Source organism: Amblyomma mixtum, chromosome 2 (assembly GCF_055824585.1).
Source record: "Amblyomma mixtum isolate Tamu chromosome 2, ASM5582458v1, whole genome shotgun sequence".
In the NCBI taxonomy this organism is placed as follows: domain Eukaryota; kingdom Metazoa; phylum Arthropoda; class Arachnida; order Ixodida; family Ixodidae; genus Amblyomma; species Amblyomma mixtum.
The window spans coordinates 100,891,296-100,909,155 of record NC_143013.1 but is presented as its reverse complement, the minus strand read 5'-3'; the positions used below and the strand labels follow the sequence as shown (position 1 = coordinate 100,909,155).

Here is a 17,860-nt window from a genome sequence, read left to right as displayed (position 1 = left end):
CACTGATCTCGGAGGGTGGCTAGCAATGTAACACGCCAACTGCCAGTGGAGGCACGGGACGTGTGAAGAGCTGCGCTCAAATTTCTCATTTTTAAACGGTTCCTTTCGATACGCCTGCATCGTGCACTTAACGCACTGACATTTCAGTCAACAGTTGAGCTCACTGTGCGAACTCGAGGAAAGAATCCCTATTCAAATTTCTTTCTTACCTGTCCTTGTTGGGTGACTGCGGTGAGCCGGCCTTTGTGGCAGGCGAAACGCTGGCATTGGGCGCCGGTCTTTTGTGAACGGCGCCTCGTCGAGGTGACTCAGCAGCGCCTTCACCTTTACGCGTCCTACTGTTCCCTCCCGAAGGCCGAGCAGTTCTTCGCACGTCGCGGGAGCCGCGGGCTGAGTCCGGACCACTCGCGCTGCCCGGAACTCCGTTGCTCTTGGCCGATCTCGGCGCGTTGCTCTTCGGCGACCCTATGGTAGTAACGGCGGCACCATGGCGCGTGTCGTTCTCGCCAGGTGATTTCGAAGCGGCCTCTTCTCCAACGTCGTGAGTACCCCGCGCTCTTTGTGGTGACGCGGATGACGCCGCGATTGCAGGTGAGTGGATTCCAGCAGGAGACTTCGCAGTACCGCCGCCACGGATTTCCCGAGGGCCTCCCTGGTCGGCAGATGGCGCAGCTTTCTTTTTGGCGCCCCGTGGGCTGCCCCTCCTGCCGGTTGGTGCCGAGCTTCTCGAGGCTCCCAAGGAGTGCTTCTTCTTGGGTGCAGCTGTGGCAGCACCACGACTACCTCTGCGAGCGTCACCGGGCGACTTGGAGGCATTCCCCTCGGTACATTGTGGTGCGTGCGTCGCGCTCGGTGATTCGAAGGCTCGCGCGGGCCCTGGTGAGCCGCTTGCAGTCGGCGACTTGGTAGTGACGCCAGCATCGACATGTTGAGCCCTGGTGAGACCGGGTGCTTTGGAGGCTTCGTCCTTGACGGTCCGCTGTTTACGTCTGGCCATTGTGTGAACCGGTACTGCTCACGCCTTTCGAAAAACGCGGCCGCTTTATACACCAAGCCAAATCGGGGGACCGCGGAAATGGCGAAGAGCAAGCGCGAAGAACAGTCTTTGCAGATGGCTTGGGCACCTGGGTACTGTCACAGGACCGTTGTCAGCGCGTTAATAATGGCCGCTGCGTCGTTGACTTCTCTCTGCGGTTAGGGAAGAACGACGCGCTTGGCTTCTCGTCTTCTCCTGCTTCCTTGATCTCTGGTGTCTCGAGAGCGCGGTCATCTTGAATCGGCTTGGTTTATACCAGGGGCGCAGGCTTCATTTAAGGTGCTGTCTGTTCTTATTGGGTATACAAATATTACGCGATAGCGTAAGGAGCTCGTTCTGCTGAAAACCCGGCGTCGGCCGTCGTCCTACGTAAATGGGAAAAAAATAACAGACGTTTCAAATGAAAAAAAAAAGTGGCTTTAACGTAGTTAAACAGTGTATAAGTGCGGAAGCGTGTGTTTAGCCTGGTTGGCTCATGGTTTTGCTTCGCTGGGTCGTCCGCTCGTTTGGCGACGATATTAGTTCGATAGTAGTATTAGTTGATGAAGACGACGATATGCAGTGCACTGTGCGAGAGAGCGTTGAAGTTCAGCACGAGGTGTGATCGCCTGCGGCGATAGCATAGTGCTCTCGCTCAGTGTCCAGCGAAGCTGATCTGTCCGCGCCGGCGTGGGGCTGATTTCAGTCGCGGCAATCTATTTATTTAATAATTTATACTTTGGCCAAGGTTACCCTCAAGCTCAAGCTTCACACATGGTCGCTGAGCCGGTCTGACGTCGTGAAGTAGTGCTGTCGCATTAAACAGCCCACATTACTGTTCGAACCCAGGCCAGTCATGTAGGCATTGCGAAATCAGGGTGTAGAAATCTTGTGTAAAACTACTCGAAGATATCTGCTGCGGGTAAACAGCTACCATAGTCCTACATAAAATCAGCAATAAAATTCAGACAAGAGAAGGTGTCAGGCAAGGAGACATGACTTCGCGAATGCTAATAACCACCTGTCTTTAGGAGATATTCAGAGGTCTGAATTGGGAACAGTTGGAGATGAGAGTAAATTGAGAATACCTTACTAATCTGCGATTCGCTGGTGACATTGCCTTGCTAAGCCATACAGGAATAGAACTGCAGAACATGATGAATGAGTTCGACAGGCAAAGCATTACTGTGGGTCTAAAAAAGACCTGCCCCGCTCGTTCCCTGTGGTTGGCTTCCCCGCGATGCGCCCTCCCTAGCCTGGTTAGTTACCTTAACTAACAAGCGAGGGAGCCGGCGTCGCTGCGACACCGCAGTCATTACATTTAATGATGAGGCTGATGAGCATAGAATACAAGAGATCATGCTAGAGGCAGTGGATAAGTACAGTATCTTGGGGTGTTCATGTTCATAACTGTGCTGAATATCTGACAGAGCATGAAAAATATGCAATGACTAAAGGTAGTCAGAACGCAGCTGCCAAGAAAAATAGGCCATTGTGGATTTACAATAGGTACAAAGTGGTAAGAGGGATCTGGAAAGGGGTGATGGTTCCCAGTCTGACTTTCGGCAATGCGGTCCTGTGCATGAGACCAGATGTTCAAGCAAGATTAGAAATCAACGCAACGTAGGGAGGCTTGCTTTGGGAGCACATGGCAACACACCAATTCAGGGGGTAAAGGGCGATATGTAACGGGCGTCGTTCGAGAGCAGAGAAGCTAGCAGTAAGATAGAATTTGAGTAGTTATTGAGAGAAATGGGGGGAAAGCATGCAGTGGGCTAGGGAAGTTTACAGTTACCTGCACATGAGGAATGTCGACACAAAATGGAGAAAGCGAACTAGAAAGCTGACAAGCATATATCTGGACAGTAGTTGGTTGGGCAAATCAGCAATTATCGGTTAAGAAAAAGGTTAAAGAAACAGAGAGGGCGCTGCGGAAAACAGGGATGCTGATGAAATCGGCACAAAGAAAGTGCCTACGAAAATTGTCGTGGAATCTCTTTGTTGTTCGAGGCCAGGACGGGAGCTCCACGGACTAACACATATCTGGTCAGGTACCATGAGATGGACACATTATGCGGTACGTTTGGAGAGGAGGAGGAAATGGCAGAACACTTAATACTCTTCTGTAAAGGGCTTCAGTTGAAAGCAGTTAAAAGTAGAGGGGCTGATTTATTCAAAGCATTGAGGTTTAAGGACAGTTAAGGGAAAATATGTTTCAAGCGGGTAGAAGTAACCAAGCGAAGGTTATCTGATTGGTGGCTAAAATCAAGACGAGCGCCACGGACGGCGTGATTGCTGCGCGCGCGCTCGGGAGAGACGAGATCTCTCTTCGACCGCGGATTTCGGCGCGCGCTGACGTTCAGGCGCGGCGCTCCGTTCTCCGCCAGCGGTGCGAGGCCTCGTGGTGGGAACACTATCCCGCCAGCTCGTCCCGTCCTTCCTCGGAGCTCTTCCCTTGCCCTAGCGTGGGCGAACGTTCGCTCGTAACCGTGCTGGTGAATCGGACGACCTCGATTTCACAGCGTATTTTGTTACTAGCTGGCGTTATTGTTGTTGTAGCAATGAATGCCTTGTTTGTGTCAGCCAGTCTCGTTCTTTTGTTACCCCAGAGCAAGGCCCGCCATGGTCGGCATGCTCTCCGTAGCGTAGTTGGGGTACCGGCGGTTTTTAATTGTGTCCGCCGTGGTTAAACGGGGAGAAAGGTATTTATCCCCCCTATTATAACCCCACGTCTGGCCCCCAACTTGGGGCCTACTCTTGAAACTATGGACGACTGTCTGTCCGGTTGAAGGAACGCTCTTTGTCCCGACTTGACAAGTGCTAGGCCTAGCGTGAATTTTGATCGTTAGGACCTGCGGCATACTTTGAGTACGAGGTGTATTGCGCGGCAGCGTGTTTGAACTTTTCGACCTGCTCAGCACATTTTCTTCCTTGCAGCTTCTTCAGAAGAGCCCGAGAACCACTTGGTGCGCATCGAGTGAGCCCAATGCCTAGTGTCCGCGGAGTTGCCGGGCCCGAAACGAGCGAGTACGGGAGCCGCGTGAGTGGTCCGAGATTTTCAACATATTTTTCTCTACTGTGTCTGTTTCGACTCTGGGAGTCGCGGCTCCGAGAGCCGGGTGGCCTGGGGCCACGGGTGTCGCTACGAGCTCACTGCTGTTGCAGCTCGCCATCGCTCGCTCCGACATCATCCGATGCGGTGGGCGCCGACCGCTCAGAAGCTGCTTCGTGCAGTGAGCGGGGTAGGACCACCCCACGGGGACGACGTCTCCTCGCAGCTGCACACACGTAACCGTTTTCGGGTCTTCGTGTTGTTGACGATTGTTGTCATAGTGGTAGTTAGGCCTAAGGCTTTTAGGTGCTGCCTGCACCACGACAGAAGACACACTACCACCGGACCGTGGCGTTGAGAGGAGGCACACATTGCTGCCCACTCGTTTTTACAACCTCGCACGAACTGAGCAGTCTCGTTCATCTCAAGGAAGGGCTTTGTTCATTCGAACTTTGCGTTTGCACAGCCGCCCTACACGCTTTGCTAGCGAGTTAAGCATTGCGCTATAGGCCTTTGCGGACGCCGTTTATCCTCCCATGACCTACGTTAAGGCCAGCGGAGCGTTTTCCGGCAGTCTTGCAGATCCAGTGGAGCCACCCAGGCTCGCTGTCCAGTACACATCGTCTCGCTGCCGCTTGCTGCGACGGAGCTACCTGTATCCTGTTTGGCGCATTCATCCGGGGCAGCCGTCGCGAGACCAGTCAACAGTCATCTCCGGCTGCTGCTACCCTGGCGACTACTGCACAATCCTGGCCTGCAGTTTTCAACCGGCCTCTCTTCGAAGGCCTGCGGACACGAGCCATGAGAGTCGTTCCAGCGGAAACCTCCAGGCGGCCTTCAGAACACAGCGGAAGTCTGAGTGGATGCTGTCGGCGTGACCTCCGCTGCAAGACCTGCCTCAAGTGCATGAAGAGACGAGCTTCCATAGCATGTACTTTCAGGCGCAGGTTGGGGAGATGTGGTGACCTGCCCCGCTCGTCCCCTGTGGTTGCCTTCCCCGCGATGCGCCTTTCCTGGTCTAGTTAGGTACCTTAACTAACGAGAGAGGGCGCTGGCACCTCAGCAACACGAGCGCCACGGACGGCGTGATTGCTGCGCGTGCGCGCGGGGGAGACGAGCTCTCTTCGGCTCGGGATTTCGGAGCGGCGCTCTGTTCTCCGCCAGCGGTGCGAGGCCTCGTGGTGGGAACATTACTCCGCCAGCTCGTCCCGTCCGGCCTCGGAGTTCCTCCTCGGCCCTAGACTGGGCGAACGTTCGCTCGTAACCGTGCTGGCGAGTCGGACGATCTCGATTCCTTAGCGCATTTTGTTGTTAGCTGGCGTTATTGTTGGTGCAGCAATATATGCCTTGTTTGTGTCAGCCAGAGTATTGCTCCTTTGTTCCCTCAGAGCAAGGCACGCCATGGTCGGCATGTGCTCGGTAGCGCGCGCGATCACGGAGTGGGGTCCCTGCGGTTTTTAATTGTGTCAGCCGCTGTTAGACAGGGAAAACGTGTTTATCTCCCAATTACAACCCCCCAACCTAAGTAATGTTCAACAGTGTCGAAAGGCAACTGCAGTTTACAATTGGTAGCGAGGCTCTGGAAGCGGTTATGTAATACGTCTGCTTAGGGCAGGTAGTGACCGCAGATCCGGGTCACGACAGGGAAATGACTAGAAGAATAAGAATGGGGTGAAGCGCATTTAGCAGGTTCTCACAGATCATGGTTGGCAGTTTACCAATATCCCTTAAGAGAAAAGTATACAACAGCTGTATCTTTACTCACCTACGGGGAAGAAACGTGGAAGCTAACGAAAAGGGTTCAGCTTCAGTTAAGGACAACGCAGCGAGCTAAGGTAAGAAAAATGACAGGGGTGACGCTAAGAGACCGGAAGCGGGCAGAGTGGGTGAGGGAAAAAACGCGGGTTAATGACATCTTAGTCGAAATCAAGAGGAAGAAATGGGCTTGGGCAGGGCATGTAATGCGAAGGCAAGATAACGGCTGGTCCTTAACGGTAACGGAGTGGATTCCATGAGAAGACATGCAAGCGTAGCAGGGGGCGGCAGAAAGTTAGGCGCGCGGATATGATGGTCGCAGCTGGCAAAGGATTGGGTTAAATGGAGACATGTGAGAGGCCTTTGCCCTGTAGTAGGCTTAGTTAGGCTGATGATGATGATGGAATGTGATGTTTGCTAAAATCCGTTTTTTTTTCGGGATTTTTGCGATTTGATCACCCCGTCGCCAATTAAGTTTTATTCGCCGTCTGATACTTTAATTATAAAAGTAGATTTATAATCGCATGTACATGTGGAAAACGAGAACAAGGAGGCTCCTTCTTTCCGTGCAATGTATTCTCGGAGGAATTAACCGCGCCTTGTTCTCTCAGTTGGTTATCAGCTGTCGATGGAAGGCGTGCATTGACTGCACTGTCACTATGCTAGTGTTTTTGGTCCGGTTCTATTACATTCTTGCTTTCATTCTATCGACAGCGAGTGTTTGGAGCAATCGAGGTGCAAAATGAACGAGACTGAAATGGAAGCCGATTAAAATTATTAAGCCACCTCCCTCTCAATGGATAGCTAAGAATCATACCACCATACAGGCATACCTGATGAATACTGCCATTACAGAGACAAACACAAATCTCTTCGCGCTTGAAATGAGACCCTTGGTCATGCGCACCCAGCGACGTTTGTTAACAGCATTTGTATTTACATTGGACCTTCTAGTCCAGACAAATCACGTGTTTAGAAAATATAGGCGGGGTGCCCGATAAAAACCGGTCGTTCATGGCGTTCCAATAGAACACCAGGGAAGATCGCATATGTATCCGTCACTAAACACGGAACAATAAGCACACGTTAGTTTGTACACTCTCCACTAATTCTCTACAACTTCGGATGGCGTGACACCGCTCACGTCCCAACTGCCTAAGGGTCAGGGCAGACACAGAACACATTCTGTACTCACGTAACACTGCCATTACGTCTCCTTATTTCCCTTGCCCTTCCCCTCCTTCCTGGAGTTCATACTGAAAACTGCGCAAAAAACGAAGACACGGAACGAGAAGGCACGACACGGGCGCAGACTATCCTACCAACTAGCCCAGTTCACCGTTCTTATTAACTTCCTGGAGTGCTTGGTTTCACTCGGGCTCGGTAGATAATCAGAGGGCTTTGACAAAGCAAGCACTTTTCTTCACTGGGCCTTAGTAATCGCCTTAAATAAAATTTTCCTCCTCCCCCTTCCCTGACCTCGTGGAAACTTCATATTTCCATGCTCTCTCTGTATTGCTGGCACCAAAAAGCTCCCGCAATGACAACAGCGGCTCTTCCATCTCGTCAGCGTGCAAACGTTCTTGTAGCGCTCCTGAGTTATATTTTCGGGCCAGAACTTTGATATGAATGTGTGAATATTCCGGTGAACCCCTTAGCAAACGGAGCAAACAATGTGGTTCCACGCGCTCCGATCTTTCTTGGAATAGTTCGAGCAGCCGTCGCAGCGTGACGTCGATTTCTCCAAAATTTAATTTCGGCCAAGTGGAGATCACAAATGCCGCGGTCAGCTGGCACGGCAGCTTATCGTGATGTTATTACAGAAGGCCGACGTCGTTGGTTGAACAACCTCTGTTAAGGGGAATTTGCCTCTTTGCTCTCCAGCTGTATCTGTCTGTTTTCACCGCCTAGAGGCCTAGAGGGGCGTCTCAAGTAATCCAATATAAATCCAATAGTAACCCAAGAAAAAGCAAGAAATATAATGCCACCTTTTCCCGTAGGAGTTAATCACGCCTTGTGTTCTCAGTTCGTTCCTAATCAGTGGAAGGAACAAAATTAATGTAAGGCCACTCGATACGATTCGGTCGGATTCTATTAATTTTTTTACAGTCCATCCGACTGGTTCCAGTGACAACGAGGTCATGGGGCAATAACGAAGTGCATAATGAACCGAATGAAATTAAATTCGAATGAAGCAATTGCACCACCCGCCCTCTCCCTGCGGGTAACAAAGAATTATGCGTAACACCATACACGTGTGCCGCTATAAGGCCTGCCTTTGCAGGGACAGTCTTGCACAAAACTGTTCCTGCTCTAGATATGCCTGTTAGTCATGCGTTCTCGACGGTATACCAGCGCCTGTCAGTGCGATATCAGTGTCTTATCAGTGCCTGATAAGAACTGCCATGTCACGGTTCTGCAAGAGTTCCACACTATAGAAGGGAAACTTTTGTTCTCATGCTCTCCCTGTATTGGTGGCACCAGGAAACTCATGCAGTGATACTAAACGGCAGTTGTATCTTGTCTTACGAACGCCCATGTAACAGCGCTTCTGAAGTATACTTTTAGGACAAAACTCATAAAAAAAAATGGCCTCGCTTAGCTTATGGTTAAGCCTAGGATGCGAAGCATACCGCCGGCGGAGGCTGCGCGCCCGCAAGCGAGCGCACGAGTTAAGCCCCAGCTTTCACAGCTGTTGTGACGTCATATCACGTGGTGCGCCGATGTAGGTCAAGTGGTAGCTACGCGGCCGCGCGCGGCGCAGCAAGGAAGAGCTCGGTTGTGCGGCTAGTATGCTTCGCATAAAACTGGGGAATGAACCGGCGAGGCACCCACGCGACGGAGCAAACTATGTGGTTCCACGCGCGCCGATCCTTCTCAAACTACTTCTCTGCACCGCCATGGCGTGCGCCGGTTGCGTGAAAATCGGCAATAGTACAAAAAAAATGTATGGCGGCGCTACCAAACGTTCTGAGGCCAGCGCACTAAGCAATGCATGTTTAATGATAAATGTTAATGCACTGCCAATCTTGTTTTTTGTTCGTGCTCGTTTCCTGTTACATGTCACAAAAAACGAGAACGAAGATAATAATGTTTATTATCTGTCAGCGAATTTAAATTTTTTTGTTAATACTGCCTTCCATTTACTTCTGACGGCACCTCTACGTTGAAAGGCATTCGATGCTTATTCTGAAAGTTTTACGTATTAGCCGTGGAATCCCCGCGTTTCACATCTCTGATTCTGTCAACCCCTGCACTCTAATGAGAAAATGCAAAGCAGAAAGCGTAGCAAGGGGGCGAGGCGCCGCCTAATATAAATGACATGTGGGCCCGGTCATTGTTTTTGTCGCGCACCTGGCCGCATGCGCTAAGCCATCTGCAGCCCAAAGACAGAGATGTCGAGTCAAAAGCCTTGGTTTCAAAGTGAATGACCCATTCGACCCTGAAAATTGGCATGGAAAAATTAAAGTGGAAACTGAAAGCTTCCATGTGCACTTCCATGGTGATTCAGTCGTGAAGCTGCTGGAACTGCTGCGAGGCAGCCGTCGTCACTTCGGCGGACGCAGTTATTATGACGCACAACTTTTCCTTCAAGCTTCCCTCTCACATCTCCCCTCTATCTGCACCCGGCAGTGATTGTGGTTCAGCTGGAGCCAGTCGACAGGAATTCCCTTTTCATTCTTACTTCATTAGCAACAAGACAACAGGCACCAGCTGTGCTTATGACCGAAGAAGCTCTCTTCTGCCGCGGCGCTAAACACCGTGAAAAAGGTTTTTGAGGAAATTAAAGGCGCAGTAACTGTTTCACTTCTTGGTGGACACATAACCGCGCCGTGAGGAATTAAGGTGGTGAAAGAAAAAAAGAGGTGCAGCAGTGGAGGGCTCCGGGATAGCTTTGACCCCCCGGGGATCTTGAACGTGCACTGACATCGCACAGCACACGGGCGCCTTTGTGTTTCGCCTCCACAGAAACGCGGCCGCCGCAGCCGGGTTTGAACCCGGGTACTCTGGCCCAGTAGCCGCGCGCCCTAACCGCTTAGCCACCGCAGCACCCTAGCCGCAGAGAAGACGTGACTTCAGAGAAGCCCTGTCATGCGCGCTTCAAAGCGGGAAGCCGATCGGCACCGCAACCAGACTGACAATCAACGTCAGATGAGCACTGCAGCATAACAGCATCACACCACAATGCACAGTAAAGCGGCTGTCGCCAGAATAAAAGTAATTGGGAACATGCGACAAAACTGCGTGTTCTGGATACACAAAAGCAACTTCTTGAGGCACATGTGCATTCGTGCAGAAAAAAAAAAGCCCGCCAAGCGTGAAAACAGTATTTGAACTAATGGTCTTACAGTAGCAGTCAAGTGCCAATTAAATGGTGTGGTGGGTGGCGCTGGTGAACACTGGTGAACGCTGGTGAACACTCCCAAGGTTAGGTTATTTGTAAACATAAATACCCCCGAAAGCAGAAGGTTTGACAGCCGTCGCCGTAGATCAGGGGTAGAGCACCGGACGCGTAATTCGGAGGTCGTGGGTTCGGATCCCACCGGCGGCATGTGGTTGTTTTTTCTTCTGCTTTTCTAATCAATTAGCTTCAAGCGATAACATATTCAGTAATATTATAAATTGATCAACACCACAAAATAAATAAATACATTAAAAATCTCCTGTGCCCCTTGGTTTCTGTGGCTGTTGGCTGCTCTCATATCACACTCCTGGTCATCGTCTGCTAGAGTGTGCCTATGGGATAGCAAAACTCAAACATCAAGCAAGCAAAACGTCAGTACAGTAAAACTGCTCCCACAAGATAAAGGTGGCCTCATAGAGGCTAGCCAAAGAACTGGCTTCTAAAGTAGATGTGGTTCAAAGCCAGTATGCTTTAAGCACTTAATTACTAGTAGCCTTGTTTCTAAGAATGCCCTATTGTAGTGTGCATATTTCATAGTTCATTTTTACAGCCACATACAGCATTCATGTATCATGCATTCATGTGTTCAGTATTCATGTATGTATTACAGTATTCAAGTATCTAAAAAAGCACATAATTTTTTTTTACTGTTCAGTTTGTTGGGAGCCGTACTGCTTTCAAGAAACACCATGTGGCGCACCGCTGCATGCAATGCTTTATGCTGGCTTCGTGCCCAGTGTTTCAATCAGTTACTATTCGCCTTCTTCATATTTCTTCAGTACATGTACGGAAAGGCACTCATTTCTGATTTTGGAAATTGTACATATAAGAGCCATGTGTTTATCTATCCTATTGCTTTCGTTACTCTGTCACAGTTCACTATAACGCAAAATTTCATTTCAGGAGTTAAATAACTAACTAAATAAAACATCCTAATGGCAGTGTTACTAATTAGAATGAGCCAAGCAGCACAACTTCCAGTAGTACACAGCCCTGAAGGACTACCATTCTCTGCATAACAAAGCAGGAAAGTACTCTGTAAAGACAAGCACCAACAGCATTTATTTCACAGGACATAATTGCACTTCTAGCACTGGCCAACATGGTGCAAGCTATTCTCACGAAGGCAGAACAGAACAAAGAGGACACCACCGTGCAGACCTTTGTCTCGTCCTTTGTCCCGAGTGCAGTTTACACTACGCTGTTGAAGTACCACCCAGCCCAACAATACTCAATCAGTTTCTCAAACTAGTGAACAATGACAAAACATGGACACCTCCAACGGGACTCACAGTCGACAATAAAATTTTCTGATGTCCAGGCTTTCGCGACGCTGTAGTCTGTGACAATAACAAAGAGAATGCACTGCAGTAGGTTGTCTCATGAAGGATGTCACCTAAATCTAGCAAACACCAAAGATGCACACAGCTATTTCTTTTTCTTTATATACTTGAGGTACCGATGGCCGTCAAAGTTGTCTTCCAGCTCTTCCTGGATGACAACCACCTCCGGAGGCTTCCTCTTGACTAGGACCACCTGCTGCTGCTCTGGTGTCAGCTCCTCAAACTTCAGTGGCAACTAAATAAGAAGAGAAGCAGACACGATGGCAAATTTCATGAGGATTCTGCATCTTTAGATTATGAGAGGTTCTCGTGTCCTTTGTGCCAGAGTGCGTGTAAGCAGCGATTGCTTCAAAATGATAATGCCACTTTCTCTCTATGGTTGGATACAACTTGAGTCCGCAATGAAGCTCTGCCCAAATTTGTGACTGTCTCATACTGTTTCTCAGTGGGAAAAAAAATAATCCATAATGGAATCTTTTCTTGTTACCTAAGCAAAAAAGATAATCATAAAAATTATAAGTGTCGTAATTATTTCTCTTATTGTATAACAGCCTTAATTGCTGTCATTAAAATTTTAAATGAGACAAGATGGGCCACTAGCCTATTTTATGCAAGTTATCTTTCTGTCTCCTCTTTAAATGCTGCAAAAAAAGGTCGCCCAAAAGCCAGAAGGACGTGCAGCAGCAGCTGTGCGCGTTAACCAACATTTTGAAAGAGACTTTAAAGGGCTACTCCACAGGCTAATCAAGGTTCACAAATTTAATTCAATATATTTACTACGGGTTCTCTCCTGCACGGTCCTTTATGGCAAATTTAAAACCTGTGTGGTGATTTCCTTCAGTGCAAATAAATTTTGAGTGTTTCTGTTTTAGGACCTCGAATCAAATGATTTCTATGGGTAACGCTGCACCTGTGATATCATGAGCTACTAACCAGTTGTCTTCTCCCAAATGGCTGAAAAGAGCAAGTGTTTTCACAATTTTTGGACACTTCACACATTTCATGAATGAGGTTATTGCTTACAGTCCCCAGTTTGGCCAATCAACATGCACACAAGATTTTTTCCAATGCTATTTGTGGCACTGTTTGTTGGTAACTTGTGACGTCAGGTGTTGGTCAGTTTTGGACATGCTTTGGGCCCATTGTTTGGACAAGTTTTAGTTTCAGTTGCCAGTTTGTAATTGCTTTAAAAATTGCCTGGCCTATTATTTTGCAAAACAGTTTATTGCAACTAAGGAAGGGAGGTCCTGAAATAAAAATTCTATCATGAATTGAAAATGCCCAAATCCTACTGAGTTGTGCTTTAAGGAAGTTTTAGTGCAAAGGTACCACAGAAATTAGAGTTCAGTGAATTTGGTACATGTCACAGATATGACCACCAAAAGGCAAGTGCATAACTTTACTATCCACATAGGTGTCACGCAGTAATCCCAAATTTCTCACATTTCCGTGAAGATTTTGTCAACAGACCTTGCCTTCAAGACGTCACGTAGTAATTCTGAACTTCTCACATCTCCATGGAGAATCTTGGCAACAGACCTTGCCTTTGAGATGTCTTTGATACTCAAATTGTGCTCACAGACACCCCTGAGCATGCCAGTACCTTCACGGAATAACAAACACCCTCTGAGGTTTGACACAGTATGTGTGACACAGTACTGTGTTGTAAGCACATTGCTCAAGTACCTGCACATGTGACACAGTACTGTGTTGTAAGCACATTGCTAAAGTTTATAAACTAATGTCAGGGACCTGAGAATACATTTCTGACTGCAATAAGAAAATTGTAGTTAACTGCAACATTCCACAATTTGGAGAATAAGCACCAAGAACAGCAGCAGCACGTCTTTTATCCACTCTAAGCACATGTACAGTCTTTGTCAAAAATATACAGCCCAAGCGGTTTGTTTCCAAGCCATTTACAGGGCTCTTTAGCGCATTTGACAGTCGTAAACTTGGGAAGGTTGAGGACTTAAATTCCTCCTGCTTTTTTGAGATTAGGGTCCCTGAGTATGCAAGAGGAGCCACACTGCAGGGCTCAGCAGAGACCCCTTGGGCTGTATACTTTTGACGAAGACTGTACACTGTATGCATTTGCAGTATCATAGTGAACGGTCTTCAGTGTGCAGAAGTTCCATGTTCATTACTCACTACTTTTAAAGAAAACTGTAGATTTAAAATAAGAGCTAAATGAATGTACTCTCCTTGGGGGCGCATCTGGAATGAAATTGTGGTATGCAGCAACAAGCAATTCGTACTAGGCTTGCCTGTATATTCCTATTTTTTGTTGTAATTTTTCGCTTGATTATCAAGACTAAAAATGGAGAGCAAGCTAGATTTTTTTAAAGTCTGCCAATTGGGCCCTTTTTGAACAGTCAGTGACCATCACGAACCGGTTTTTCTTCCCGGATATTTTACTAAATCTGAATACAGGCTACAAATGCTGAAAGTTTGCACTTCACTATGAAAATTTTCATTGCCATAGAAGCCAGGAAAAGCGAGAGAATCTGGAAAGTGCATCAGCATTTCTGTGTTCACGAATGCCCTTCAAAGGTCATAGACAGAGTCTATCCTATTTCTTGCCTATCTGGAGACCCAAGGCAGCCAATCAACCTTGGCATTGTAGGTTGGCTTGAGCTTCAAGCACTGAAAAATATCTACAGATGGCAGACTAGTTAAGAAACACATGCCTGTCTAAGATTTGAGACATATACTCGCGACAACACCGAAGGGTTTCAGAAATTTAAATATGTTAAGTCCTCTCGATATTCAGAACATACTATAAACACAAATACTGTCAAACCCACAAATATCAAACTTAAAGGGGAGCATGAAATAGTTCAACATATCAATAATTTGATAGATAAAAAATGGCAACAGAAAAGTTTATCTGCAACCTAGAAGTACCAATACATTGCATCCATCCTACTATCAGGTTTTTTGCAACGATGTGCCACCTGCTGGCGTGCTGGCAGCGTACAGCTTGCTAAGTCTAGCCTGCTCCACATCCAAGCCACTGAGGTAGTTGCTTTGGAATCAGCCACTGCTTATCACAAGTCTAATCCTGTGACAGGTACAATGTAAACAGAAAAACTTCTCATTAAAATTAAGGTACAACTGTTCTCCGCAAAACCCTCGGCAGCGAACCACGTCAGGCGATGGCTGCTGCTAGGCTTTAGAGCTGGTTTCATCGCATGACAGCGATGTGACGTGGAAAATGAGTACAAGAGACCGAAGGCCCCCCTCAAGCAAACTCCTTCATCATCTTGTCCAATGTTTCACAGCGCTAACAATGCCAGCAGGTGCCAGTGGCCACTCAGCCAACCTGTCTCCACAAGCGGAAAGCGATCAAACAGCGTCGCTAAGAGAAGCGCCACTTCCAGGGGTGTTCAATATATCGCAATTCGCAGTTCAATATATCGAATGACTGGTGAAATCACAGTTCGATATTGCCGCGAATCTTTGTAGTGTTTGTTTGTGCATTCTTCAAAGCTGCCGGCACCCTGCTTTATCACTTTCTTTGTAATGCAAGAAGCGACCAGATTTATCTCAATTGATCACATCCAGGCAGAGTCGATTCTGTTGTACCAGAATGTTCCAGAACTTTGTAAGCTTTATCTCGAAAGATTGTTATCAGCTTAAAATTGAGCACAGCTGAGTGCGGTGGGCATTCTGTTCAACGACCGCCAAGCATGCTTGTTGCTACGCCGCCGCCGAGTGATTAAGTTCTTTGCGGGCGCATGTCAGCCTAAATAAAGAGTTTCGTGTGGAAGCGATTCTCATTGTTTTCCTGTTCGCATTGCAGTCACCACCACGTGACAATATACTGGGAGACTTTCCTATATTTTTACACAGAATTTTCAAGGAATAATCTGTGTGTTTGATATAGGCAATTAGAAACAGCCGGGCTGAATATATCCAGATTCGACTCTGTAAGGAAGAAACAAATAATGTACAGTAAGTACCAGCTATGGTACATGTACCAACATACAAGTAGGCACATGTTTAGTGAGAAGTGTGCACAGCTACTAAGGCCAACAAACCTCCCAAGGTCCAAAGACAAAGCTGCCTTGGAAATTCCAGAGCAAACCTGCAACTTCAAGTACTGAATGCACTACGAGAAAGAGTGAAGAAAACTTGAGGAGGTCAATATAAAGAGACCCTCAAACAATTGTTTAAAATCTTTCCAACATTTCTTTTGCCACATGCATCATTAGCATGCTGTTCACAGAGTCAAAAATATGCACCACCTTTTGGCTGCATAACCAAGGAGAAATGGAGAATGTGGTATTGAGCACATCATCAAAAAAGTGAATATAATGACCGTGTCTAGTGAAAACTCCTGCACTTGGTATATTGCACATTTTTCTACATGCTCACTGCCTACTGGAGGGATAAAGCCTCACAGCAGCTCTTAAAACAGGCTGCTCGAAGGTTCTTCAGATTGACAGCTACTACAAACAACATGATGAAGTTTCTGGAATGATGACAACAAGCTTATTATTTACCTTGATGAGGCAGCGGGGCTCATGGTAACGCACGGTGACTGTCGAACCGTCTGGCTGCACAAGCACAGTGGGGTACTGTCGCACATATGTCGTCCGCTTCATACGGCTCACAAACGCTGTGTTACTGGCTTCACGGATGCCAGTCCGAGCAGGCGTGGTTGCCAGTGCTAACCTGTGGAGGTATGAAATAAACGAAAAAGAATTTCAAACTTAGCCATACCACTGCGAACTAACTGCTAAACGCTTTCTGCACTGCTTCAACTAATATGCAAGAAATATAATGGGAAAAAAAAAAAAATGTCGACAAACAGGAACATCATCAGCAATGAAGAATTGCACCTGCGCCAATCCCACGTTACGTTTCTGCCAGTTGGCGACAAGGATAATTCTCTTTCATTCCATGGTTTAAAACCAAAGCGGAGAGACCAACTAGTCAGCAACTAGTCAGCAAGGTTGCGAAGCATGTACCACACTGCAGTCAAAACTGCGTTTGCTGGAGTGTAACAAAGTGCAACAAACAACAATTTGTACGCACGCATGCACACAAGCGCATACATCAATCAAGCTAATGTGCTTGCAGAGATCACACAAGCCAGGATCAACTGAGTATCAGAATCTGGTGGAAGTTAAAACGCAAGGCGGCTCAAACACATGTGAGCGCAGTACGAACGAAAAATTCCGCATGATATGATGTAACCACGTCATCCGCGTCGTAACATAACACTTCATACGTCCACACAGCTGGCACCTAACGATGGGAGACAAAACACAGTTCCTCGTTTTCAGCAAAAACATTGACCTGTTCACCTTCTTGCTGACATTAACCTGAACAGGGAGACGGCATCTACAGCAACCGCTACGCACGGTGAGACCGCCTTACCGCAGCATGGCTCCAAATGACAAGACCAACAACGGTCAGAAGCCTTTTCCTAGAGGAAACGAAGCGTGCAGTGAAGCCCTGAATGAAAGTGCCGCTGCATACGCGTGAGGTGTCTCGTTTACAGCACGAAACTCAGGCTTTCGGAACCCACATGCGCGGGGCGAAACTGTTGTGCCGGATGCGGCTATCGCTTGGCTTGGCTAGACCATGACAAGATCAACTTCGTTGTTGCACCCTTTGGTGACGATGATGATCGTAAAACATTTATAGCAGGTGCAAAAATTTCGCACTTTTCTACTAAAATAAATTGCTGTGGCAGGAGATCAGCACAACACGCATGTTAAATGCAAGAAAAATCCTATTCATATCCTGTGCTTTCATGTGGCGCATGGCCTCCGAGCCAAACGATGGTCTCGGAGGCCTTCTGCTGGGTCGCTTTGCTGCTACTGTTGCAACCACGCTGCGACTCTAGGTGCGAGCAATGGTATCATCATCATTGTTTCAGCGCGCGCAAAATTTAAGTTTTAGTATGCATACGCCATCGAATTGTACCAATAGTTTTTCATTTGGCGTATGACGGGGGAGGTTGAGCGCAATTTTGTAGGACTGTCTAATCAGAGAATCCAGTCCGTCTCTTCCTCTGACTATAAGGGCGACGTATGGTGTAGTGTAGATGACTCTGCTAAGAACATAAGACCAGATTTTTTTACCCTCGCACGCAGGCTGCGGGCGCGCTCCTACTCTCGACACCAGTCGCCATCTGTCGGCGCGCGCGGCCCGAGGGACTGCGGGTCGCGCCGGCGCCGCGCGTAGAACGCATGTTTCCGTGTTCGCTTCTGCCGTTGTTGTGCTTCATCAGCTAACGTATGAGGGTGTGTGCTGTGCGTCACTACTCACATTTT

The 17,860-nt window shown here is 47.9% G+C and overlaps 1 protein-coding gene and 1 pseudogene across 1 annotated transcript; one reads left to right on the top strand and one right to left on the bottom strand.

Annotated features, from left to right (window-relative positions):
• Window positions 1-2,172: 2,172 nt before the first annotated feature.
• LOC149360307 (uncharacterized) lies at window positions 2,173-3,217 on the top strand (annotated as a pseudogene).
• An 8,053-nt stretch (window positions 3,218-11,270) lies between these two features.
• On the bottom strand, window positions 11,271-17,165 carry LOC149360306 (large ribosomal subunit protein mL55-like). The gene is made up of 3 exons (XM_089572277.1): window positions 16,959-17,165; window positions 16,079-16,250; window positions 11,271-11,805 (listed from the first exon to the last, which is right to left on the bottom strand). The coding sequence occupies exons 1-3, from the start codon at window positions 16,964-16,966 to the stop codon at window positions 11,656-11,658; spliced, it is 330 nt and encodes a 109-aa protein (XP_089428403.1). The 5' UTR covers window positions 16,967-17,165; the 3' UTR covers window positions 11,271-11,655.
• Window positions 17,166-17,860: the final 695 nt, after the last annotated feature.